The 27,264-nt window shown below is 36.4% G+C and overlaps 1 protein-coding gene across 6 annotated transcripts in view; it reads left to right on the top strand.

The window, feature by feature from the left end:
* Nucleotides 1-27,264, top strand: part of LOC102230406 (neural cell adhesion molecule L1-like protein) — an 83,208-nt gene that overhangs the window by 35,952 nt on the left and 19,992 nt on the right. For 5 of the 6 annotated variants that reach the window (XM_023337958.1, XM_023337961.1, XM_014472180.2 and 2 more), the window contains exons 15-24: nt 1,237-1,361; nt 1,449-1,550; nt 5,051-5,248; nt 5,586-5,656; nt 6,249-6,471; nt 6,624-6,659; nt 7,419-7,534; nt 8,149-8,353; nt 9,986-10,108; nt 12,420-12,596. In XM_023337958.1, the coding sequence (XP_023193726.1) occupies nt 1,237-1,361; nt 1,449-1,550; nt 5,051-5,248; nt 5,586-5,656; nt 6,249-6,471; nt 6,624-6,659; nt 7,419-7,534; nt 8,149-8,353; nt 9,986-10,108; nt 12,420-12,596 (1,376 nt within the window). The remainder of the gene's footprint in view (nt 1-1,236; nt 1,362-1,448; nt 1,551-5,050; nt 5,249-5,585; nt 5,657-6,248; nt 6,472-6,623; nt 6,660-7,418; nt 7,535-8,148; nt 8,354-9,985; nt 10,109-12,419; nt 12,597-27,264) is intronic. The other variant, XM_023337963.1, reaches the window with a different exon arrangement.

Raw genomic sequence — 27,264 nt, 5'->3', positions numbered from 1 at the left:
ATTTGTCACTTTTTGTTGCAAATGTCTGAAATCACAGATCTACATTTTTTTTTACTTTACTTTGTCAGAGAATATCCTAATTTTAACATGGTAAATTTATGCTTTTAATCATGAAACATGGTAATTTTTCTCACACATTTACAGCTTTTCGACATCAGAGAATATCCAAGTCGTCTTGTAAAATGTGTGGAATTAACCTTAACATTTATTTTTTACACCTCCATGGCCATTTTTTTAACTTATCTGCAATAGTCCTAATAATACTCTGCTGCAGACTTGTGCTGTTCAGCAACAGAAAGATGAAATCTACATGTGTTCTGTCCAGATGCACTGAGAACATTTTTCCACATCTCTCCACACTTGATTGATCTAAATGTAAATTTTTACTGTGCTAATAAAATGGCCAAACAATGTCACAAGTACCTCTAGATGAATTCAAATTTCCATTTCAATGGTCCCTTGCCACATTTTTTTTTTTTTACCTTTTCAATAGGGGTCCACTTTAGAAAACCAAACATATACGTAATCTTAAATTATCCTAAAATTTTCTATTGTTGTGCTAAAATTTGTGAAATAAAATATATTTGATTTTGATTGTAAACAGTGTTTACCACGGCAAATCTTGTTTAGTCCATCAAAAATGTTTAGAGTCAGAGAAAGACCTTCGTTCTTTGTAACTGATGACTGATTTTAAGTTTACTGGAGACCAGATTTATTGAAATTGCCTGATATTTCAGGTAGTTCTGGATGCCAAACAAGGAAGAGAAAGAACCCCACTACAGATTGTCCACCATCCCTAAAGTTGTAGATTACTAATTAATGTTAGTAAATGTTCCAACCAATTTGAAAAAAATTATTTTACATAATGTATAAAAATAAAGGTTTAAGTATATTTAAATTAGAATAGTTTTTAGCAGTACTACTTCAGTGACAACTATCATTTCTAAAGATGGTACATTTTTCATTGAAGAAATGTACAAGTAACTGTACTAAAATTAAAGGGTAGATGTGAGTTTATGTTACTGAAACATACAGTAACATAAACTCACATCTACCTCAAGTCTGATTTACACATCTTAATCATGGATAATAAATAAATATCCCTAAACTACAACTCATTTACACTTTTCTTCTGTTTTGGTTATTACTGCAAAATAAGCTTTTTGGTAACTGTAGTTCTTCTAATATCTTTTAAGCTATTTTTCTGTGCTGTAACAAATGTTCTTAATTTTGCAGGTACAATATGGAAGGTGACCAGTTGCAGATTAGGGACTTGAATATCAGTGATCAGGGGATGTATACATGCATTGCTCGAACAAGTCTTGATGAGGATACCGCAACTGCCTTTCTAACTGTACTGGGTATGATAGCATATTTAAAATTCCTTACATTTCTAAAATTAAATTATAATTTTAGGTTTCTGTGCTGATTTTACTGCTTATTCCCAGATACTCCTGATGCTCCTATGAGTTTAAAGATATCAGATCAGGAATCAAGAAATGTAACTCTGTCCTGGATACCAGGGAGTGATCACAACAGCTCCGTGAGAGGTAAAACTTTAAACAGAATGAAGCACAGCATCTGAATTCGGGTATAGGGGAAGGAGTGGGAGTTTTGCTGAATAATTTAATACTTAGCAACATTTTACCCAGAGATCATCAGCAGCTGCTCATGTAGCCTTACTTTTTCCAATTCTGTTTGATATTACATTTAGGTCACATAGTGATGTCATCAATTAATAATTATGAGACAATTAGGCTTTTATAAATATCCTGTCCTCTTAAAATGATTTTGAACAGATCCAAAATCAGCATTTTCCTTGCTACAAACATGTTCCTAAACACATATAATGAGCAAAACACATTTTAAATCTTTCAAAAGGAAGAACAGAAGATGGTCTATAGCAGGATCACATGTGCATATTTCACTCTTGAGTACACCAACTGGGAACCCATCTGTTGCATAGAGTAAAATAATAAAATCCACACTTTAAATATATTATCAACATTGTCTTTCTTGTATTCTTTTTGTAAAATATTGCACAAGTTCTTTGTACAATTTCTATTATATCAAAAATTCAAATTCAAAAAATACTCTATTAACTCCTAAGGGAAATTAAATGTTGTTGTAACTTATATTAATTCAAATCCTTCAGAGAGTTATTGCAGAGAGTGACGGCTGTTGGCAGGGAAGATCTCTTGTTGGGGTCTGTGTTGCAGTGAATTTGAAGAAGCCTCTGACTGAAGACACTCTGGAGAGGATGGTCAGGCTGGTCCATCATTTTCTTGATTTTATAAAGAATCCTTCTTTGCATCGTCATCTCCAGAGGTTCCACAGTCCGGCCCCAGAACAGAACCAGCCTTCTTTATCAGGCTGTTGAGCCTTTTAATGTCCCTGGCTCTGATGCTGCTGCCCCAACAGATGAGTTGAAGCAGAAGAGTTGAAACTCTCTACAACAGATTTATGGAAGATCTGCAGCATCTTGTTGCAAACCTTGAGAGACCTTAACTTCCTCAAGAAGTACATCCTGCTTTGTCCCTTCTTAGAGATGGCTTCACTATTGCTTCTCCAGTCCAATCTGTTGTTCAGTACTGAGATATTTATATTCCTCAACCACCTCCACTTCTTCTCTCATAACAGAAATAGAAATAGGGTTTGATCTAATCCTGTTTCTCCAGGAATTGGCAATCATCTCTTTTGTTTTGTTTACATTAAAAAGGAGACAATTGTTCCCATGCCCTGCCACAAAGGGGTCCACCAGCTCTCTGTACTCAGATTCTTGTCCATCTGTTACACCTGACAACTGCAGAGTCATCTGAGTGTTCCTGTAGATGGCAGAAGTAATCTACAAAGTGTTTTCATGCTCCACACTTTATGGAAAGTTAATATGAAGATATTTTTGTGCCAGCCTATTTCTTTCAAGCACACAACCAGTTCTTGGATGAATGTCTCATTAAGCAAACATGTCATTCTGCTGCTTGTCACACAATCAACTGCACATTTGGTCTCTGATCAAACCGCATTGTGCAAAAAAATACATTTTATCCAGCAAGTTATTAGAAACATAAACCCCTTGCAGAATGTTGATGCAAATTTGCCTCAAACTGCTTTTGATTTTAATAAAATACAGATGGTATTTACATAATAATGCCTGTAGTTGTTTTATAATTCAAAATTGTCTAGGGCAGTAAGGAACAAATACAAAAATTGAGAATTTACCCTTATTCTCTATTGACAATCACACAGCAACCTTTACACTTTTAGCCATATGTACCACCATACTGTAGTTCTGCGCTCGACACAGGGTGATACCCACTCTGTTGACTGGAAAAGCAAATAAATAAAGCAAGGAAAAAAGAATAAAACTTTCTCCCACACCGTTGTACTCTAAATAGAGTCTCCACTCACAACAACTTAGCTTAAGAGAACTCCGACAGATAACATGACTCAGAATATGAAATCATTATTTTTAGCTTTTCACAGATTTACTGATTTTTATTGGGAGCTTGTTACTGCAGTGGTATGTTTTGATTAAAAATATAGTTTGACAGCAAGCTGACTTATTATGTAAAATGTGCCAACCACTGTTGGAGGTGTTTTTATACTCAATGGGAATATAACGCATTTATTAATGTCTCTAAATGTTTTCAGTCTTCTTCTTCTTCTTCTTTTTTTTCTTTTCAAACATGGGAAAATTCAAGCCCTTTGACTGTCAATGGAGTCTAAATGAAATTCTTTTAACAAGTGAAGATTGGAAACAGCTGTACAAATAAAACCCAGCAGGAAAGCTTGTTTCTCATTAATGCTTTCAGAAAGGGCTAATTTAGTTTTGAAAATTACAGGGATGATAAGAATTTAAATGTGCAAATCTTTCTCGCAGACTTTCAAAATTAGTAGGTCCGTTATGTTTCCTAATGGATGATAAAAAGTATTCTCAACTGTCTTAAGAGAAATAAAATCTTATTGTTTTTTTGTTTTTTTTTCTTCTAATTCTCAACTTGCTCCTAAGGTTATTTTTTTTTCTTATTCAACATTTTGTTTTCTTTAATAGCATAATATAAACCCTCTTTTTCCAGCTCTTTCAAGACAGGCCTCATGCGTTTCATATCATTTGACTGTTTTGTGTTAAATGTAAAGAGAGACCAAAGTGGTTCTGATTTATTTCATATCCAACAAGCAGCATAAGGTGTACTGCTTCTCTGGTTCATGTTTCCCATCCTTATTTTGATTTCTATTAGAAATTTCTGTCGGCATCCCAATTTGAGACTAAATTAAAGGGTTATTTCACAAATTTTAATGAGTCCTTGCTGCAATTGAACATCTCTAGTTCCAAATCTTACAATTTTAAGGCTGTTCAGACCTCAGATTGATAATTTCATATTAAAGACAGTTAAATATATTTCAAGAAATGTAACTCTTTTGCAAAAACACAAAAATCTTTTAGCTCCTAAGGTTTTTGATTAATGTCTTCTCAATACAAAATGTCAATGTTTTGGACTTTTTGAAGAAAGAGCTACACTAAAGGCACGCGCGCGCGCGTGTGTGTGTGTGTGTGTGTGTTTTGAATGGGGCAGAAGTCTTGTTGGTTTGCTCAGATTACCATTCATTCAAGAACCACCTCTGATGTCGACTTATTTCTTAACACATTGCTGCCACTTGTTTAGCAATGAAAATTAGACTTGCATATAGGTGTGTGGTTTTGGATTAACTTAACCAAACCACATCATCTTCTTCTCAGAAGAAGAAGATGATGCTATTTCTTTGATTTGGAAAATTAGATTAACACTGTGGAGTTCATAAAAAAAATAGTTGCACAATAAATAGACCCAGACAGACTGTCTTTAATCATGCTATTCTCAATAAGCTGCACAGAAAGGGCACCCAGCTCTAAGTGATTATTTTTGAGCTTCTGACTGGAACGAACTGTCTCTGTTTCTCTGTTAATAACAATTATAGTTTTAACTGAGACCATCCATTATTTTTTTTTTTTTGCCTTTCAGTAGTAAGGCACTGATTAAATATGTCTGATCCTCACTCATCTGTTGTACAGAATTCGTGGTGGAGTATGAGGAGAGCCACTGGGAGCCTGGAAGGTGGAAGGAGCTGCAGAAAGTCACCGGTAACCAGGCAACGGCTGAGCTCTTTCTTCATGGAGACCTTAACTATCAGTTCAGAGTTTATGCTGTTAATGCCATTGGACCTGGACCACCTAGTGAGCCCACGGAGAGACTCAAAACACCCCCTGCTGGTATGATTCCTCTATTTTATTAGCATGTTTTGGTGAGGTCATCTGTGGGTTTGAGAAAGCGTCTGACTTTGAACCTTTCCTTCCTAAGGTATCAGTCTAAAAGTCAGCCTGCAGCTATATGACTTTGTACCAGTCAGGGGAGAGAATATCCGCATGTCACTGTAACTCTGAAAGCATTATTTACAATAAGATAAAATTTCCTCATCATTAAATATAAATTCGTGCCTTTCGGTTTAGTGTAATTCCAGCAAATTACAGCAGACAGAAATAAGGATGTCAACTACTGATCCTCTTCTTTGCAACAACATGATTATTCTCCTTATTTTTCTCCTTGAAGCACCAGACAGAAACCCGGAAAACATCAGAATTCATGGCCACTTTCCCCATGAAATGGACATCAGCTGGGACGTAAGAGAGTTTTTTTTATGTTAATGTCTCATTTTAATAACAATAATAAACCTTTCTAAGATTCTAGAGTTTTTCTAATGCAAGTTCATCTTAATAAATTAGAATATTATTGAAACATTTAAATAATAAAAGTGAAACTCATTTATTTTGATTTGTTACATGCACAGTGATCTGTTAAAAGTGTTTATTCAGTTACTTTTGATGGCTGCTGTTTGCAGATAATGAAAAGCCAAAATTCAGTTTCTCGGAAAGCTAGAACGTCATTTAGTCCATATCCAGGACAAAGTCTACAGCTGTCGCACCCCTTGTGTTAAGCCAGTCTTAAACAAGTGACTACATCAAAAGTCTTACCTTGGCAAAGGAGAGAAAGGACTGGACTGTTGTACAGTGGTCTAAAGTCTTATTTTCAGATGGAAGTAAATGTAATTTTTTATTAAATTAGGGCTTGATTTCATTAATAAGCATTAATCAGCCAGGATATAACAATACCTGCTTGGTGCATTGTGTTAATATTCCTGATTGGCCTGGAAGTTGGCTTGACCACAGAGTATGGTAACTATCTTTATTTCATTTTTCCTCTTTTATTTTGTAGCCACTGTTACCTATTGAATTCAATGGTCCAGGACTTGAGTATAAGATCTCCTACAGAAAACTGGAGGTGGAAGATAAATGGCAGGAGCACCTGGTCACAAGACCCTCCTTTATCGTCAGGAACACATCCACCTTTGCACCGTACGAGATCAAAATCCAGAGCAGGAACAGCCTCGGCTGGGGTCCAGAACCAAGACCCATAACCGGTTACTCTGGAGAAGATAGTGAGTCCTATAATCTTGTCAGCTCAGTTTATGTGTTTTCTAATGTTTGATAACTTAATAAACCCTGACGCTTAAGTTTTCACACCAGGCTATTGTTGTTCTCATTCTTTATTTTGAACTTCCTGTGCTATCTTTTCCATCTGCTTCCTCAGTTGTCTTTTGGCACTGTCTCCAGGAAAATGTGTCAGGTTAAGTTCTTTTCTTATTTTACCTTTACTCAAAGGTTTTTACCATGTGCAGGTGTGCAGTTGTGACTCTCCCCCCCTCCCTCCTCTGACCTTTCTGACAAATACAAGAGAAACACTATTATTATTTCTAGCAGGTGGCAGATAACCTTTGTATAAGAGAAGAAAGTCTGAAAGTCAGAAACTCTGGGAGAATTGACAGATCAAAAAACACGATGGCCTGTTGAGGGCTTTCCACCATTCCCTAACATCTGCATGGCTTTTATTTAACTTTTTAACTTTTTAGTAATAGGATTTAGAATTATTTAGCTTTGAATGCAGCTTTAGTTGCTATCAAGTTAAATAGTTGTTTTGTTTGTTTTATGGAATGCACATTTTTATTTGTGACTCTAACCAGAATTATCTATACTACACACTCCAAACAAAGACCTTTGAAATGTTTTTCCACTGTACTCATTTTATTATAATTCAGTTTACCAACAGCATGATTATTTACCCTAATTAATTGGGTTTTATGTTAACCCACTAAAAAAAAAATCCTTATTTCTAACATCTCTGTGAGAACAAAAGTCTTTTAACATTTTCTTTGATGACATCTATGCACATTTTATGTTATTTTAAATTTGATGTTGAAATCACTTACTTAATCTTAATTCATTTTGTTTTATGTTGAATTTGTTAGGTTCAATTTTTAGATATTTTGTAGTGTCAGAATCACTATATATTGGGATTTGTAACTTTTTTTTTTAACTTCCTTTTAAGTTCCGACTGCAGCACCACACAATGTAGCAGTGGAGGTGATCAACACCACCGTTCTCAGAGTCAGCTGGAGCCCAGTTCTCCCAGCCACAGTGCGAGGTCATTTTGGAGGCTACAATGTAAGTCTATCGGGTTAGATTTACTTATCTTCTGCCTATTTTTAGTTTGCAACTGAAATTAAGTTTCAGTCATTATTACTGTTGAGAGAAGGCTGTTGTGGCAAAAGTTATTTTTTGTACCTTTTCAAAAAAACTTTAAATGTAGATTATAATACAATAATAATCTACTAATACAATAAGTTAGCAAGAGTAAATAACTGCTTCGTATATGAATTACAGCAGTGGATTTACATGGATGTTTGTGTCTTTTTCAAATCAGGAAGAGACAATATTACACCTTCCTTTAAAGATAAATAAAGATTTGAATTTGCCTTTTCTTGTGGTTATCAACTTGTTTTTCAGTTTGTGTTCTTGTGACGTTTTCTTTCTTGCTCAGATTTTGAGATTCTTGCACCTGACATCTTTACAATGTTTCAAATGTACAGCATATAATAAACAGTTGATGTACATTTTATTTAGTGAAGGAATTTGTTTTAAAGTTGTATTAAGAAACATGCTCTTGGTAGTGTAAGACTAGAGATTGGTGGGTTACAAAAGATTGTTTTCAAAGACTTTGTTTCATTATCCAAACTATTTCTCTGCACTTCTTATTCTTTACATCTTTCATCTCGCAGGTTAACTGGGAGAGAATGAAAAGCTTCCTGAGTCCTGACAAGATTTTAGAGGAGCATAAGTCCAAGTCTTTCCCTGGAAACAGGACTCATGTCATTGTGCCAGGATTTGAACCTTTCTCTGAGTACAGACTCACAGTGAACGTTTTTAACAAGAAGGGAAAAGGACCAAAGAGTGATCCAGTCAACTTTTATACTCCAGAGGGGGGTAAGTTGACACATCCATGCAACAAGTCATCCATGCTCCTTTTGCATTCACATAGATAATATTTGACTGATATTTTCCTGAGATTTTTTTTATTACCTTGCTCAAACCAAAAAGTTTATATACACTACGATTTCTATTCATTTGAAACATTTGGGGAATTTGATTTTGCCGTGGATGCATTTTAAGATAGAGGCGCATTCTTGAGTGGCATGATGAAACAATTAAGCAAAATCAAGGGGAGAAAATTTAACAAGTCTGGTTCATTCTTAGACACATTTTCCAGCGTCTTGGAGGTACTGTGTTTATTTGTTCAAACAATTCAAGTATTAACACCTTGGAAATGTTTAGCCATAATGCTGTGGAAGAAGAAGTCAGTTTATGTGTTTCATGAGATGAACATGTTTTGGCCTAAAATCAATCCCAAAATTAAAGTCAAAGCTGAATTACGCAAAGATGAAACGGTCAACAAACAAAAGGCCACTCAGTAAAGAAGAAGCCACTACTCCAAAAGCAATATTACAGGCTACATCACACCTAGCACATTTGGTCAGAGATAAAGACCTTAATTTCTGGAGAGATCTGCTATGCTAAAACTAACAGTGACATGTTTGGCCATAAAGACCATTGTTAGATTTAGAAGAATAAAGAATAAAGCCTGCAAACACCATCCGGACAGCGACTTACGGTGATGGCAGCATCATGTTGTGCTTGTGTCTTGTGCAGGGAAAATTTCTTATTGAACCTAAGCAGGTTTTGATGTCAGACAGTATGAAAGAAATTCCCTTTCCATACAGTGTATGTACATATCAGATGCTAAATGTATATTCATTTTTAATGCTAAAGCTTAAACTTTGAATGTAATTAAACTGTGATTTGCTGTTTGTTTTGCAGTTCACTTAACTTCTAAGTTAGAGAACCCGAATATCTCCGGTCACAGTTTGTAGGTGAGGGATTAAGGATTTAGCTGTTAGATCAGCCATCTTTTGTCAGCATCTGTGTGGTTATTAGTGATACAACAGGTCTGAACTAAAGTAGAAGAGAAACAAACCAAAAAAAAAAGTTTTTGGTTCATTATACAAAACTCTTCCCATTTGCTATCTTTTCACAATTTAAATATCTGCCACAAGAAAAATAAATAATGCTTGAAATAACATCTTACAAGAAAAAAAAACTTTCACAGAAGTCTCATAAGAGAATAAATCAGCACTTTTATAAATAATGTATCATGAATATGAATGTGTGCAAACAATGTGAGACAACACAAGTGAAGTAGTTCAAACACAGAACACCAGACATAAACAAGTTTCCCGTCAGTGCTATTGGCTGCCCAGACCAAGGCAAGGCAAGTATGTCCATGAATTCACTCTTGTTGACAGTAAGATCCATATGGTTGCAGTTTTAAAATTTCACACGTTCTTCTGCTCTGGCTCATGCTTATGGATAAACTAAAATGAACAGGAATTGAGGGATTTATCAGAGAAATCCAGAAAAAGTGTTAGTTTTTATTTATTTTTAATCCCTTCATTTTTTTTTTTTTGACATCATTCTGAATTGTCATTTGGCTAAATTGCCTGAATGGTAACTTCAGTTTATGTATTTTATTTACATATTTAAATGTTTTCTGTATAACAGTTCCAGAGAAAGTGCCCGTGCTGTTTCCCAGGATTCAGGATGATGACACTGTTCTGCTGGAATGGGGACCACCGTCAGTGACGAATGGCATCCTCACTGGTTATTTTCTAAAGTATCACCTCTGTATGTAAACACATAAAACACACTTCCTGATAATTGATGTCCAAGCTTTCAACTTTTTGACTTATGTTTAATTTAAATATTAACAATGATGTGCAGAAATGTTTTCTCTGCATACAAAAAACGTTTATTTTAAAGTTTAACTCCAAAATGTGGCAACAGGTTACCTGTGTTTAAGTTTCTAGAGATCACCTTTTATTTGATTAACTAAGTTTAAAAATCCACAATATAAAGACCTTTATTCATTGATTTTTATTTAGATGATGCCCCTTTGTCTTTCATCTGCCATTTTAATACATGTTAGTCCAACTAGTTGATTGTTTTGTTTAAGGGTCCTTGACAGAACAACCAAATCTATACACACTCTCTTAAATCAGTTATAATAAAAACATTTGCCTTTATGGATCAAGATTTTAAACTAGACCTGTGGAGTTCTGTTTAGATGTCAAACCGAAAATTATTTGTTGAATATTGGCAGAGAAAATAAACTCATGTATAGTGGATATAAGAATTTGAATTCAAATAAGGAGAATCCAGTCCTGATTTTAAAAATGCAGTGAAATAGTTCTTGGAAGCAAAAAAAAAAAAAAAAAAAAACAGCAAAATAAACCTGATCCGAATTTCAGAATTAAATTTTTATGGTTTAGGTTTTTAGGGAACAGAGATGATAAATTCCAACTGTGTAAAAGATTGTGTGATAACATTTCTAGCATATATCAGTGCTATTTTGAAATGTAAGTCTATAAAAGTTTGAAATTTAAAAGGACAGATGTGTGGGCTTTTGGTTTTTAACCCTACAGGTTTCCCATACACTGAAAACATTTTCCACAGTTTCCGTCTGAGAACCTGATTTCCACCGGTTCCCAGCCTTCCTTTTTTCATGTGTATTATTTTGTCAGACAGTTGGGGGCGCTGTTTAACTCTATACCCTCCACCACATTCTCCCTAAGACTCGGTTCTAACAGCTCCCTCGTTGTTCCTGATCACATTTCTGCTTGGATGCCAGCTTTTTTTAAATTTTTTTTTTATTTAATTTTTTTTTTTATTTCCTGGTAGAAATGTTTAAGCCAGTGCTAGTGGTGCCTCTTGTGTAAATTCCACTGACATTTATCACTCCTCTTCTTCATGTGAGAAAGTGCCTTTCTGCTGTAGTACAGCTAGGGCGAATGAGAGAGTCAGGAGCTTTTATTATGATCTCTATTTTCAAAGCCTACACCCTCGTTTGCTGACATTTCTGAAGTCTTTTGTGTAAAATGTGAATGCAGAGACAGCCCTCCGCCGCCTCCATCTGCACCCACGGAGTCTGGCCAGCTCTTCAATACACTCTGCCCCCCAATTCCCCTCCTCTTTGCTTATTTTTCCAGTATCAGATGTCCGACTTTACACAGATATACCCACACTGTGCAATCTGTGGGCGTCTGAATGTTTCTTTTCAGCTGAATTGATTCAACATGTAACTGAAGAACGCTTAAAATCCAGTTTGCTGCTAATGAGCTAAATAAAATAGGATTTGTGGCGCAACAGTATATGTGCTGTCTGCATGTCCAGCTGGTTCACAAAAGCAGTTGTTTGATTAATGAATGAGTAATCTGTTGTCACCAGAAACAAACAAAAAAAAATGCAGCGTTGTGCACCGCTGAAGAGTCACAAAAAGATCTGGCATGCCGAGCTCTCACCTGCCGTTCCAACATTTGCACAGCAGTGACATCACTGGGGGGGCTTTCAGGAGGATATTAGAGTGCTGCTTTCACCAGTCTGCACACACGCTTTACTTTGATGTATAATGCATGTTTAGTGATAAGCTGCACTACTGTACTTGTAATTGCCAGGCCTTCTAATTTCTTTTTCGCACTTTCCCTTGTCTCTTTGTTTTGTTGCCTTTTATCTGTTCTCGTTTTTCCATGTTTAAACAGTTTTCAAATATTTTACCTTACCTTTAAATGCTTTAAAAAATATATATATTTTTTTCAATTCTTTCATTCCATCCTTTTCATTGCATCTTCCTCTTTTTATTCATTTCCACTTGTTTACAACCCCGTCCTCTTGAGCTCTCCAGTTCCACCTTTCATCTCCTTGCCTTTCGTCTTAATGTATTCCTCCTCGGCTTACCTGTCACCACTTGTATCTCCCATATTCGCTTTATGTATGATCCAGTATGACATCTCTTCATCTTCCTTCTCCCTCAAACATTGACCCCCATTATAGCTATGTTCCATTACAACATGACTCACCAATGATAGTTTTTTTGGCAGTGGTCCATCTTGGGTACCGTGTGATCTAAACTGACCTGACATCTTTCTTGCCTCCTCTTCAGTAAATAAGACTTCGCTGGAGGTGATTGATTCCTTTGAGCTGAACCTCACTTTGCCTGACGTCACTCAACACCAGATTGTGAGATCGGACAGGGGCAATCTCTTCCGCTTCTACCTCAGTGCGTGCACTCGAGCAGGTTGTGGGCCTGCAGAACTGGCTGAAAATCACAGTCCTCCAGGTGAGTAGATAAAATCCCTGCATGTACTGGAGTTAATGTTTGCATTTGTTTGGGTGGAAGGAAACTCAGCCTTTGGGGTTTGGAGTAGAGGTGCACAAACATATCCATACTCCTTGAACAAAGTGGGAGGAGAAAGATAAATTTTTAAAATCACAACCTTTCAGAATCTTTAAGAAATAAACATTTGATAGGTATGGCATGCTTATGGATTTCTAAACACTATTCACTTGTAGTAATTATATACATTTTCCTAAGACTGAATAGTCTGATCAACATGCAAAACAATATGTGTAGCAGAGAAGGAACACTAAACAACACTGAACACACTCTTCCCAATGTTAAACATGGTGATGGCACATTTTGCTACTTTTCTTCGACTGAGACAAATTCAAGCTCAGACCAGTTCGAAATTTGTGGCAAAACGTGAAAATATTGTCTACAATGACTCAACTTTAGATATTTTGCAAAACAGAATAACTGTTAGTCTGACTCTCTCTAGACCTGGCTCTAACAGACATTTGAAAGGAAAACATATCATTTGCAGTGTGCCCCACTGAAAATCATTTAAGAGATAAAACACCCATGTTGAAGAAGGTGCTTTACTCAGATAAGACAAAAGTCTGACTTTTTTTGTTCTACATGCAAAAATGTGGTGGAAAACTAACATTGGTCTCACCATCTTTGTGATGTAGTGATGCTTTTCTCCAAGAGTGATAGTGAAACTGGTCAGTGTTTATGGGGATTGAGATGAGGCTAGCCAAAGGCAATAGCGGAAGAAAACATGTTAAATGCTGCGTGAAGTGATGTGGTGATTAGTATTACTGACCCCAAGTAAAAAGGTCTGCAGTTGATCAGTTTTCCTCTCCATATGCACGGTTGGGTTTTCTACAGGTATTGTTTCTTCCCTTTCCACCCACAGTATCAAAACAGTTCAGTCCTTAGAACCAGAAATTGAGATTTGGCCTTGAGGTCAAGGAAAGTTTCAGGAAATTTAGCAATTGTTGTCTAAAATGATTGCACCATTCTCTTTCTCCCAGCCTACACACTCTACTACCAGCCATTGAGTAAACGAGAAAAAAAGAGTAAAACCATTTGCTTGTTTTTTTTTACCCACATCAAATAACTAAGGCTTTAATTTCCCTTTGATAAGACTTTCAGGAAAATGTGAGAGAAAAAGAAATTGTGTTTTATCTGCAGCTTTATCTGTAGCTACACATTAGCATTTTTTCCCTGTTGAATCCACAGACCTGACACAAATCTTTATTTTTTTAATGTGGCAAACACAAATCTTTGGTTTATTTAATATACCATAACCTCCATGCAGTGATGAAAGTGGTGCTTTGCCCTGCAGCAGCTAAAAGCAAGGTTTCACTGTTGCTTCGGTTTTTGCTGACTGGAGGCGAGTGCTTTGGTGGTCAAAACAGAAAGAGAAGACTTTGAAAATAGCTGCAATCAACAGGCTAGTTGAATTTGGAGCTTTACAGCTATATGCAAACATAATCTGCACACAAAGTGAAAGGAACTTCATTTATGTATGTAAGGAGAAAAGAATTGTCCATGTAGATGGATGAAACAATTTTACTGATAAGTACTACTTAAAATTGTCATCAACAAGGCAATTTGTTTCACTCAGTGCCTCTTTCTGCACCTAGTCCATGTTTTGTGAATCTCTTTCAAACTTATGAATAGACTCTGTTTCACAATTCTCTAGAGGTTGCAGTTAGCTATCTTGGTTTGGGCAAAATTTTCCACTATATTTTTCCTTCAACTCAATTTTCCAATAATATTTGTGTCATTACAGCATAGAACCTAACATTTCTATACAGTAACATTCCCATAACTAAACCCTTATTTTTATTGAATTTGTGTTTTTTTGTATTAGCTGACACTACTGATCAAAATGAAAAGAAGCACATATGTCTGTTTACATGTAAAATGTAATTATTGAAATAAATTAACTTTTTGAGGACATTGTAGTTTATTCAAATGCATGAAGGTAGGTTAAATGAATGCCTCTATGACACGCTTCTATGTTATTGGTAATCATGAAATGTTGCTTCACTGTGCACAGATAAATCCACAGGAAGCTATCTTGAATATTGTGAGTCACATGACCTGCAGGTGAACGGATTCTCTCAAGCCAATGACTGTGGTGGGCGAGAGGAGGTGTAATTTGTATAGATTTTCTCTGAATTGTGAAATGAGTAATGGTCACTGATAAATAAAGCAGTGCAGAGTCTTCCAGCCATTACCTTGCAGAGCGAGCGGAAGGATAAGGAGAAAAAGAGAGCATGAGAAAATGTTAGTAAGCTGTAAACAAAAACAAGGGAGAGAAAAAAAGTATTTTATATTTTTGTAAATATGTGTAGATGAGATGCCTTTCTGCATTAGTGGATGTCCAGCCTGAGAGCCACTGCATGCATTGTTTGTAAATGTGGTTGAGCAGAGGCTTGATGGGAAGATGAAATACTTCTGTTTGAAAGAGTTGTCCTCAGGGTATGTTAGTCACAATGCAGAGGAGAGATTTATGGATGCCAGTAGGATGGGGCTGGGGCTCCCTGAATCCAGGCACATAAATGGGAGGAACATGTGACACAGTTACAAAATGAATGCATATGAATGAGGGATCTTCTTTTTAAAATTGTGTCTGTGTTCTTTAAGTGAGAGGAGCTCCTGGATGGGCATTTCTGGCCTTATCTGAAAAAAATAATCTGGATATAAAAATCTTTCTTTACAAGCAGAGGTCTTCCTTTGCAAATTTTATGATACAAAAGGAATGTCACAAATATTAGATGAAAGTATAGAAACATTTGAAAACACCTAGGAAACAAACAAAAAAAAAAACAGAAAAAAACTGAGAGAGAATTTCTAACAGCCGGCGTGGAACAAAGGGAAAAATCTCATGAGATAAGAAAGCAAGAGAAATTCAGCAGTCTGCAAAATAAAAAAAACAGAAGACAGAAAGCACAGAGAAGCATATGCCTGGAAAGTCACAGGAAAAATAACCCGCTTCTCAACAGATAAAATAACTTGCTTCCTGGTGGAGCATTTAAACACATCAGTTTTCACAAATAAAAAATATAGGACATTAAATCTAAAAGTTAAAATGTAACTGCATTAGTTAAGGCCTGATTTCCCCTTCACATTAATCAGGACATGATTCATGCGTCGGTGTGAAAAACAGCAGTGTGTTTTATTAAAATGGCAGATCAGATTGAGGATATATTTACGCTTGACAGTCCAATTCATAAGACAAGTGACATAAAAAATGTTAATTAAAAATATTAACAGGAAAGATGCAGATGTGCCAATTCTTTTTCCTGACCAATATCTGTGATATAAAATATCTGTGGCTTGAATGGCATCCTGGATGAGCCCTTACTTCTGCAAGGGGATATTTTTTTCTCTGTTCGCACTTCTCATCCGCAAGGAAACAGAGTTTATGGTGAGAAAAGCATTTTTAAAAGCTTTGTTTATGATGTAGACTGGATACCCAGAGATTGCTTTGCAAGATGATGCTCAGGTCACACTTTTGTCTCCTGAGCTAAAAACCTACATTGTTTTGCCAGTTTTATCAATCTTTTTCACATTTGTATGGTTTTGTCTCAACTGTTCTTGTTATATTTGAACATTTCTTTTGAATTTTGATGCAGTTTTTAACAATGTTATTACCACCTAGTTGTTTTAACACAGCTATTAAAGTGTTTTCTTTGCCCCTATGCCCAAATGAAAGAAACGAGTATTATTTTCAAAACATCCTGGAGAGTTCAACAGGAATAAAAGGTGACTCTGCTGCTAAGAAACCAAAACAAAACTCTTGTTTCAAATTGAATAAACTGCAAGCCATATCTTAAAGATTCAGTATTTGTGATTGTTTCACTCTAAATATTTAAAATTAGTAACCAGAGGGTTAAATGTGACTGAAAGTACCATTTCATTTATTTCATCAAATCATAAGCTGTGAATGAGACAAACTTTAGTGTCATCAGCCACCTGCTGTGTACTTTACAATTTTCGTACAATGTGTACACCACAGGAGGGCTCTCATTTAAATGGTTCAACATGCAAGTTATTGCCAAAATTATTAATCTGCCTGGAAAATCAAAGTTTAAAATAAACTTTTAGTATATGTTATTAAAATGTTTTCTTTGACTGGAAACGATGATACATTTTGACTGGTCCAGTGGCTTTGAAGCCTTTCAACTGCCTGTCTCATCACCAAACATAAAGCAGATCTTATGCTTAAGCAAAAATACCAGGGGAAACATGCAAAAGGCTGACCAGCAATTGTAAGAACGGTTCAACTGCTTTAAGATATTTAAATATTTTTAAGGTCTTTTGAGAGATTCCAGGCTCATTTTCGTTCAGAAACAAACTTCTCGATCAAAGAAAAAATATTTTTAATAGCTCTTGGGCTAAACTATTTTTAATAATTAGCATTACTATTTTATTTTGATTTGAGTTGCTACTGTCTATTAATTTCTTCTTTAAGTCTGTCTTCCCACAAGTCACTAAAACATTCCTTGCTCCTGCTGGTGCTTGTAAGAATGCTTTGTTCCTATAGCTGTGTCAGACTGTGGCTGAGCCAGCCTGCTCTGAAAACCTTGAAGCCAGCTTTCTGCTTTATTCTGCTGTATTTCATTTTTTTCCCCTTAAGATTTTTCCGTTGCTCCAGCTGTGGTTCCTGTTCTGAACAGTATGTACCACCGCCTGCAGCCGATGTAGCTAGTCCACATAGACATATGCTGGTATAGAGATAGACCAGGATGTAGGCGTGCTGTTCTTGTAGTGTAGAGCCGGTCATAGCCTGAGCAACAGCTTGTCCTTTAAGGCTGTACTAATAAAATCTCAGAGATGAACTCCTGTTTCCAACTGTCAGGAAAAAAGCAACACAAAGGTTAGGGACCAACAGCAATAGTTGTGACATAATATAAGAGATCATGATTTCCTGATCAGACTCTGCTGTAGTTGCTGCCTAAAAGCTTGACTTTTAGGCAGGTGTCCCACTTGTTCTAACAACTCTGACTTCATACAGCTTCTAGTGCTCCCTTGTTGAGTGTGCTGCCTTGCAGTATTGCAGTAGAAACTAGAAAAACAAAATTTCTGAAGAAATTTAGCCGGGGCCTGCCAAGGCGCGCCCGTCGGGCTTGGGCCCGGCGTCGTCACGCCACAAATCGGCGTCGACGCTAAAGAACGCCGCAACGTAATCAGTGGCACGCGGAGAACCGCAAGAACGTTAAGCGAGGCGGACGTGCACCATTCAGTACGATTGAAAATGTTGTCAAGGCTTTTATTTTGGAAGTTTTGTTAAACTTCATTTCAAAGGGCCAAACTAATCCCATGCGTAATAGTCCTTGGGTTAAAATAGTTATATAATGCTGAAAACACAAGTAGCTGATGTAAAAATATTCAAGGCTTTTATTTTGAAATTTTCAGTATGCTCCATTTTAAAGTTCCGAACTAATCCCATGTGTAACAGTGCTTTGCATGAAAAAGTCATATACGGCCAAAAAAAGCAATTACGTCATGTAAAATCTTCAAGGCTTTTATTTTGAAATTTTCAGTATGCTTAATTTTAAAGTTCCAAACTAATCCCATGTGTAACAGTGCTTTGGATGAAAAAGTCACATAAAGCCACAAACAGCAATTACGTCATGTAAAAATATTCAAGGCTTTTATTTTAAAATTTTCAGTATGCTTCATTTCAAAGGGCCAAACTAATCCCATGTGTAACAGTGCTTTGGATGAAAAAGTCAAATAAAGCCAAAAAGAGCAATTACATGATGTAAAAATATTCAAGGCTTTTATTTTGAAATTTTCAGTATGCTTCATTTTAAAGTTCTGAACTAATACCATGTGTAACAGTGCTTTGGATGAAAAAGTCAAATAAAGCCAAAAAGAGCAATTATGTCATGTAAAAATATTCAAGGCTTTTATTTTGAAATTTTTGTTAAGCTTCATTTTAAAGGGCCAAACTAATACCATGTGTAACAGTGCTTTGGATGAAAAAGTCAAATGAAGCCAAAAAAGAGCAATTACGTCATGTAAAAATATTCAGGGCTTTTATTGTGAAATTTTCAATATGCTTAATTTTAAAGTGTAAAACTAATCCCATGTGTAACAGTTACTGAGTTAAATCAGTTATATACAGCCCAAAGCAGCAATTAGTTGTAAAGGCCAGTTCAGTCCTGATCTGTTTCAACTGAGTATTCCACTATAGATAGAACTACAGCGATGCGTATTCGTAGTCCAAATCAGCAGCCAATAGCCTCTTGAGTTCCGTTGCTATGGCAAATAATGGTCTCAGCAGGTGTGAGCTGTGAGCTCTGAGCTCTCAAACACACAAGTGTGTTTGAGCAAACACACTTTACTGAAAAAAAGCATTGGAAACAAATCCTTCTTGTTCGGGAACCGTAATACATATTCGAAAAGCGTTTCGAGCGTATGACAGTTCAATGTGTCTTCTGCGATAGTCCCGAGATTCATATCTGTACCTCACTCAGAGCATTTACAGTGATGAGAGAAAGAAATGTTGTGCCCATATCTGATCCGAGGTCTGCTGTCACTCTAATTTGAGCAAAAATGAGAAACTTTGGGTCGCTTAGAGGCAAATTGTGGACAAACCGTAACTGGTATCGACGAGCCGTCTTCACTTTCGAAGAGATCACAGACGTATCTACCAAATGAAATTTGAATGGCATTTCTAGGTGAATTTGTGACGACACAGCAAATCCTCAAAAATAGGGTATTTCTAGGATTTTTCCCATTGACTTATAATGGGGGTTTTTTCGTAGTTTTTTGCGAATTATGTCGCCACGTTAAGCCCAAATCCCACCAGAAGTAATAGCTGGAATGGCGTGAATTTTCTGCAGGTTTTGATACCTCATTTGTAGGTGTGCACCAAGCGGTATGAGCCGCATTAACGGTTACGGAAGAAAAATAAAGAAGAACTAGAAAATTTCGGAAGAAATTTAGCCGGGGCCTGCCAAGGCGCGCCCGTCGGGCATGGGCCCGGCGTCGTCGCGCCACAAATCGGCGTCGACGCCAAAGGACGCCGCGACGTGATCAGTGGCACGCGGAGAACCGCAAGAACGTTAAGCGAGGCGGACGTGCACCGTTCGGTACGATTTAAAATGTTGTCGAGGCTTTTATTTTGGAAGTTTTGTTAACCTTCATTTCAAAGGGCCAAACTAATCCCATGCGTAATAGTCCTTGGGTTAAAATAGTTATATAATGCTCAAAACACAAGTAGCTGATGTAAAAATATTCAAGGCTTTTATTTTGAAATTTTCAGTATGCTTCATTTCAAAGGGCCAAACTAATACCACGTGTAACAGTGCTTTGGATGAAAAAGTCAAATAAAGCCAAAAAGAGCAATTACGTCATGTAAAATTATTCAAGGCTTTTATTTTGAAATTTTCAGAATGCTTCATTTCAAAGGGCCAAACTAATACCACGTGTAACAGTGCTTTGGATGAAAAAGTCAAATAAAGCCAAAAAGAGCAATTACCTGATGTAAAAATATTCAAGGCTTTTATTTTGAAATTATTATTATGCTCCATTTTAAAGTTCCAAACTAATCCCATGTGTAACAGTGCTTTGGATGAAAAGTCATATAAAGCCAAAAACAGCAATTACCTGATGTAAAAATATTCAAGGCTTTTATTTTGAAATTATTATTATTCTCCATTTTAAAGTTCCAAAGTAATCCCATGTGTAACAGTGCTTTGGATGAAAACGTCAAATAAAGCCAAAAACAGCAATTACCTGATGTAAAAATATTCAAGGCTTTTATTTTGAAATTATTATTATGCTCCATTTTAAAGTTCCGAACTAATCCCATGTGTAACATTGCTTTGGATGAAAAAGTCATATACGGCCAAAAAGAGCAATTACTTCATGTAAAATATTCAAGGCTTTTATTTTGAAATTTTCAGTATGCTTCATTTTAAAGTTCTGAACTAATACCACGTGTAAGAGTGCTTTGGATGAAAAAGTCAAATAAAGCCAAAAAGAGCAATTACGTCATGTAAAAATATTCAAGGCTTTTATTTTGAAACTTTTGTTAAGCTTCATTTCAAAGGGCCAAACTAATACCACGTGTAACAGTGCTTTGGATGAAAAAGTCAAATAAAGCCAAAAAGAGCAATTACATGATGTAAAAATATTCAAGGCTTTAATTTTGAAATTTTTGTTAATATTCATTTCAAAGGGCCAAACTAATACCATGTGTAACAGTGCTTTGGATGAAAAAGTCAAATAAAGCCAAAAAGAGCAATTACGTCATGTAAAAATATTCAAGGCTTTTATTTTGAAATTTGCAGGATGCTTCATTTCAAAGGGCCAAACTAATCCCATGCGTAATAGTCCTTCGGTTAAAATAGTTATATAATGCTCAAAACACAAGTAGCTGATGTAAAAATATTCAAGGCTTTTATTTTGAAATTTTTGTTAAGCTTCATTTTAAAGGGCCAAACTAATACCATGTGTAACAGTGCTTTGGATGAAAAAGTCAAATAAAGCCAAAAAAGAGCAATTACGTCATGTAAAAATATTCAGGGCTTTTATTGTGAAATTTTCAATATGCTTAATTTTAAAGTGTAAAACTAATCCCATGTGTAACAGTTACTGAGTTAAATCAGTTATATACAGCCCAAAGCAGCAAGTAGTTGTAAAGGCCAGTTCTCAGTCCTGATCTGTTTCAACTGAGGATAGATAGAACTACAACGATGCGTATTCGTAGTCCTAACCAGCAGCCAATAGCCTCTTGAGTTCCGTTGCTATGGCAAATAATGGTCTCAGCAGGTGTGAGCTCTGAGCTGTGAGCTCTCAAACACACAAGTGTGTTTGAGCAAACACACTTTACTGAAAAAAAGCATTGGAAACAAATCCTTCTTGTTCGGGAACCGTAATACATATTCGAAAAGCGTTTTAAGCGTATGACAGTTCAATGTGTCTTCTGCGATAGTCCCGAGATTCATATCTGTACCTCACTCAGAGCATTTACAGTGATGAGAGAAAGAAATGTTGTGCCCAGATATGAACCGAGGTCGGCTGTCACTCTAATATGAGCAAAAATGAGAAACTTTGGGTCGCTTAGAGGCAAATTGTGGACAAACCATAACTGGTATCGACGAGCCGTCTTCACTTTCGAAGAGATCACAGACGTATCTACAAAATGAAATTTGAATGGCATTTCTAGGTGAATTTGTGACGACACAGCAAATCCTCAAAAATAGGGTATTTCTAGGATTTTTCCCATTGAGTTATAATGGGGTTTTTTTCGTAGTTTTTTGCGAATTATGTCGCCATGTTAATCCCGAATCCCACCAAAAGTAATAGCTGGAATGGCGTGAATTTTCTGCACGTTTTGATACCTCTTTTGTAGGTGTGCACGCAGCGGTATGAGCCGCATTAACGGTTACGGATGAAAAATAAAGAATAACTAGAAAATTTCGGAAGAAATTTAGCCGGGGCCTGCCAAGGCGCGCCCGTCGGGCTTGGGCCCGGCGTCGTCACGCCACAAATCGGCGTCGACGCCAAAGAACGCCGCAACGTAATCAGTGGCACGCGGAGAACCGCAAGAACGTTAAGCGAGGCGGACGTGCACCATTCGGTACGATTTAAAATGTTGTCAAGGCTTTTATTTTGGAAGTTTTGTTAAACTTCATTTCAAAGGGCCAAACTAATCCCATGCGTAATAGTCCTTGGGTTAAAATAGTTATATAATGCTCAAAACACAAGTAGCTGATGTAAAAATATTCAATGCTTTTATTTTGAAATTTTCAGTATGCTTCATTACGTCATGTAAAAATATTCAAGGCTTTTATTTTGAAATTTTCAGTATGCTTCATTATAAAGTTCTGAACTAATACCATGTGTAACAGTGCTTTGGATGAAAAAGTCAAATAAAGCCAAAAAGAGCAATTACATCATGTAAAAATATTCAAGGCTTTTATTTTGAAATTTTCAGTATGCTTCATTTTAAAGTTCTGAACTAATACCACGTGTAAGAGTGCTTTGGATGAAAAAGTCAAATAAAGCCAAAAAGAGCAATTACGTCATGTAAAAATATTCAAGGCTTTTATTTTGAAATTTTCAGTATGCTTCATTTCAAAGGGCCAAACTAATACCATGTGTAACAGTGCTTTGGATGAAAAAGTCAAATAAAGCCAAAAAGAGCAATTACATGATGTAAAAATATTCAAGGCTTTTATTTTGAAATTATTATTATGCTCCATTTTAAAGTTCCAAACTAATCCCATGTGTAACAGTGCTTTGGATGAAAAAGTCAAATAAAGCCAAAAAGAGCAATTACGTCATGTAAAAATATTCAGGGCTTTTATTTTGAAATTTTCAGTATGCTTAATTTTAAAGTTTAAAACTAATCCCATGTGTAACAGTTACTGAGTTAAATCAGTTATATACAGCCCATAGCAGCGGGTAGTTCTAAAGGCCAGTTCTCAGTCCTGATCTGTTTCAACTGAGGATAGATAGAACTACAGCGATGCGTATTTGTAGTCCAAATCAGCAGCCAATAGCCTCTTGAGTTCCGTTGCTATGGTAAATAATGGTCTCAGCAGGTGTGAGCTGTGAGCTCTGAGCTCTCAAACACACTTTGTGTGTTTGAGCAAACACGTTTTACTGAAAAAAAGCATTGGAAACAAATCCTTCTTGTTCGGGAACCGTAATACATATTCGAAAAGCGTTTCGAGCGTATGAGAGGGCAATGTGTCTTCTGCGATAGTCCCGAGATTCATATCTGTACCTCACTCAGAGCATTTACAGTGATGAGAGAAAGAAATGTTGTGCCCAGATCTGACATTCTATTAAAATACATGGGAGAGAGCCTCAGACAGCCTCAGAAAATCCTGTCGCATGACTTTGCTCTGAAGCACCGTGACAGAAAACCGTACGGTCTAGATAAATTTCGAAAACATTTTACCGGAGCAGACAGGCGTATCAATGTCAGGACCGATTTTGATACTAATCGTGCGATATTTGTGGGCGTGATGGCGATTTCAAAAATGATTTGGGCTAAAAAAGTTGTCTTCATCTCTCACTCTAAGCAGCCAGAGACGCACTCTAACTTTAGGAAAAATGAGAAACTTTGGGTCGCTTAGAGGCAAATTGTGGACAAACCGTAACTGGTATCGACGAGCCGTCTTCACTTTCGAAGAGATCACAGACGTATCTACAAAATGAAATTTGAATGGCATTTCTAGGTGAATTTGTGACGACACAGCAAATCCTCAAAAATAGGGTATTTCTAGGATTTTTCCCATTGACTTATAATGGGGTTTTTTTCGTAGTTTTTTGCGAATTATGTCGCCACGTTAAGCCCAAATCCCACCAAAAATAATAGCTCCAATGGCGTGAATTTTCTGCACGTTTTGATACCTCATTTGTAGGTGTGCACCCAGCGGTACGAGCCGCATTAACGGTTACGGAAGAAAAATAAAGAATAATAATACTTAAAGAGACGCTTCTCTCCGACAATAGTAATAGGTTCCTGCCATTGCTTTGCATGGCAGGCCCCAACTAGAAAATTTCGGAAGAAATTTAGCCGGGGCCTGCCAAGGCGCGCCCGTCGGGCATGGGCCCGGCGTCGTCGCGCCACAAATCGGCGTCGACGCCAAAGGACGCCGCGACGTGATCAGTGGCACGCGGAGAACCGCAAGAACGTTAAGCGAGGCGGACGTGCACCGTTCGGTACGATTTAAAATGTTGTCAAGGCTTTTATTTTGGAAGTTTTGTTAACCTTCATTTCAAAGGGCCAAACTAATCCCATGCGTAATAGTCCTTGGGTTAAAATAGTTATATAATGCTCAAAACACAAGTAGCTGATGTAAAAATATTCAAGGCTTTTATTTTGAAATTTTCAGTATGCTTCATTTCAAAGGGCCAAACTAATACCACGTGTAACAGTGCTTTGGATGAAAAAGTCAAATAAAGCCAAAAAGAGCAATTACGTCATGTAAAATTATTCAAGGCTTTTATTTTGAAATTTTCAGAATGCTTCATTTCAAAGGGCCAAACTAATACCACGTGTAACAGTGCTTTGGATGAAAAAGTCAAATAAAGCCAAAAAGAGCAATTACCTGATGTAAAAATATTCAAGGCTTTTATTTTGAAATTATTATTATGCTCCATTTTAAAGTTCCAAACTAATCCCATGTGTAACAGTGCTTTGGATGAAAAAGTCATATAAAGCCAAAAACAGCAATTACCTGATGTAAAAATATTCAAGGCTTTTATTTTGAAATTTTCAGTATGCTTCATTTCAAAGTTCCAAAGTAATCCCATGTGTAACAGTGCTTTGGATGAAAACGTCAAATAAAGCCAAAAACAGCAATTACCTGATGTAAAAATATTCAAGGCTTTTATTTTGAAATTATTATTATGCTCCATTTTAAAGTTCCGAACTAATCCCATGTGTAACATTGCTTTGGATGAAAAAGTCATATACGGCCAAAAAGAGCAATTACTTCATGTAAAATATTCAAGGCTTTTATTTTGAAATTTTCAGTATGCTTCATTTTAAAGTTCTGAACTAATACCACGTGTAAGAGTGCTTTGGATGAAAAAGTCAAATAAAGCCAAAAAGAGCAATTACGTCATGTAAAAATATTCAAGGCTTTTATTTTGAAACTTTTGTTAAGCTTCATTTCAAAGGGCCAAACTAATACCACGTGTAACAGTGCTTTGGATGAAAAAGTCAAATAAAGCCAAAAAGAGCAATTACATGATGTAAAAATATTCAAGGCTTTAATTTTGAAATTTTTGTTAATATTCATTTCAAAGGGCCAAACTAATACCATGTGTAACAGTGCTTTGGATGAAAAAGTCAAATAAAGCCAAAAAGAGCAATTACGTCATGTAAAAATATTCAAGGCTTTTATTTTGAAATTTGCAGGATGCTTCATTTCAAAGGGCCAAACTAATCCCATGCGTAATAGTCCTTCGGTTAAAATAGTTATATAATGCTCAAAACACAAGTAGCTGATGTAAAAATATTCAAGGCTTTTATTTTGAAATTTTTGTTAAGCTTCATTTTAAAGGGCCAAACTAATACCATGTGTAACAGTGCTTTGGATGAAAAAGTCAAATAAAGCCAAAAAAGAGCAATTACGTCATGTAAAAATATTCAGGGCTTTTATTGTGAAATTTTCAATATGCTTAATTTTAAAGTGTAAAACTAATCCCATGTGTAACAGTTACTGAGTTAAATCAGTTATATACAGCCCAAAGCAGCAAGTAGTTGTAAAGGCCAGTTCTCAGTCCTGATCTGTTTCAACTGAGGATAGATAGAACTACAACGATGCGTATTCGTAGTCCTAACCAGCAGCCAATAGCCTCTTGAGTTCCGTTGCTATGGCAAATAATGGTCTCAGCAGGTGTGAGCTCTGAGCTGTGAGCTCTCAAACACACAAGTGTGTTTGAGCAAACACACTTTACTGAAAAAAAGCATTGGAAACAAATCCTTCTTGTTCGGGAACCGTAATACATATTCGAAAAGCGTTTTAAGCGTATGACAGTTCAATGTGTCTTCTGCGATAGTCCCGAGATTCATATCTGTACCTCACTCAGAGCATTTACAGTGATGAGAGAAAGAAATGTTGTGCCCAGATATGAACCGAGGTCGGCTGTCACTCTAATATGAGCAAAAATGAGAAACTTTGGGTCGCTTAGAGGCAAATTGTGGACAAACCATAACTGGTATCGACGAGCCGTCTTCACTTTCGAAGAGATCACAGACGTATCTACAAAATGAAATTTGAATGGCATTTCTAGGTGAATTTGTGACGACACAGCAAATCCTCAAAAATAGGGTATTTCTAGGATTTTTCCCATTGAGTTATAATGGGGTTTTTTTCGTAGTTTTTTGCGAATTATGTCGCCATGTTAATCCCGAATCCCACCAAAAGTAATAGCTGGAATGGCGTGAATTTTCTGCACGTTTTGATACCTCTTTTGTAGGTGTGCACGCAGCGGTATGAGCCGCATTAACGGTTACGGATGAAAAATAAAGAATAACTAGAAAATTTCGGAAGAAATTTAGCCGGGGCCTGCCAAGGCGCGCCCGTCGGGCTTGGGCCCGGCGTCGTCACGCCACAAATCGGCGTCGACGCCAAAGAACGCCGCAACGTAATCAGTGGCACGCGGAGAACCGCAAGAACGTTAAGCGAGGCGGACGTGCACCATTCGGTACGATTTAAAATGTTGTCAAGGCTTTTATTTTGGAAGTTTTGTTAAACTTCATTTCAAAGGGCCAAACTAATCCCATGCGTAATAGTCCTTGGGTTAAAATAGTTATATAATGCTCAAAACACAAGTAGCTGATGTAAAAATATTCAATGCTTTTATTTTGAAATTTTCAGTATGCTTCATTACGTCATGTAAAAATATTCAAGGCTTTTATTTTGAAATTTTCAGTATGCTTCATTATAAAGTTCTGAACTAATACCATGTGTAACAGTGCTTTGGATGAAAAAGTCAAATAAAGCCAAAAAGAGCAATTACATCATGTAAAAATATTCAAGGCTTTTATTTTGAAATTTTCAGTATGCTTCATTTTAAAGTTCTGAACTAATACCACGTGTAAGAGTGCTTTGGATGAAAAAGTCAAATAAAGCCAAAAAGAGCAATTACGTCATGTAAAAATATT

This window comes from Xiphophorus maculatus, chromosome 1 (genome assembly GCF_002775205.1).
Source record: "Xiphophorus maculatus strain JP 163 A chromosome 1, X_maculatus-5.0-male, whole genome shotgun sequence".
NCBI lineage: Eukaryota > Metazoa > Chordata > Actinopteri > Cyprinodontiformes > Poeciliidae > Xiphophorus > Xiphophorus maculatus.
This window is presented reverse-complemented; position numbering and strand designations above follow the sequence as displayed.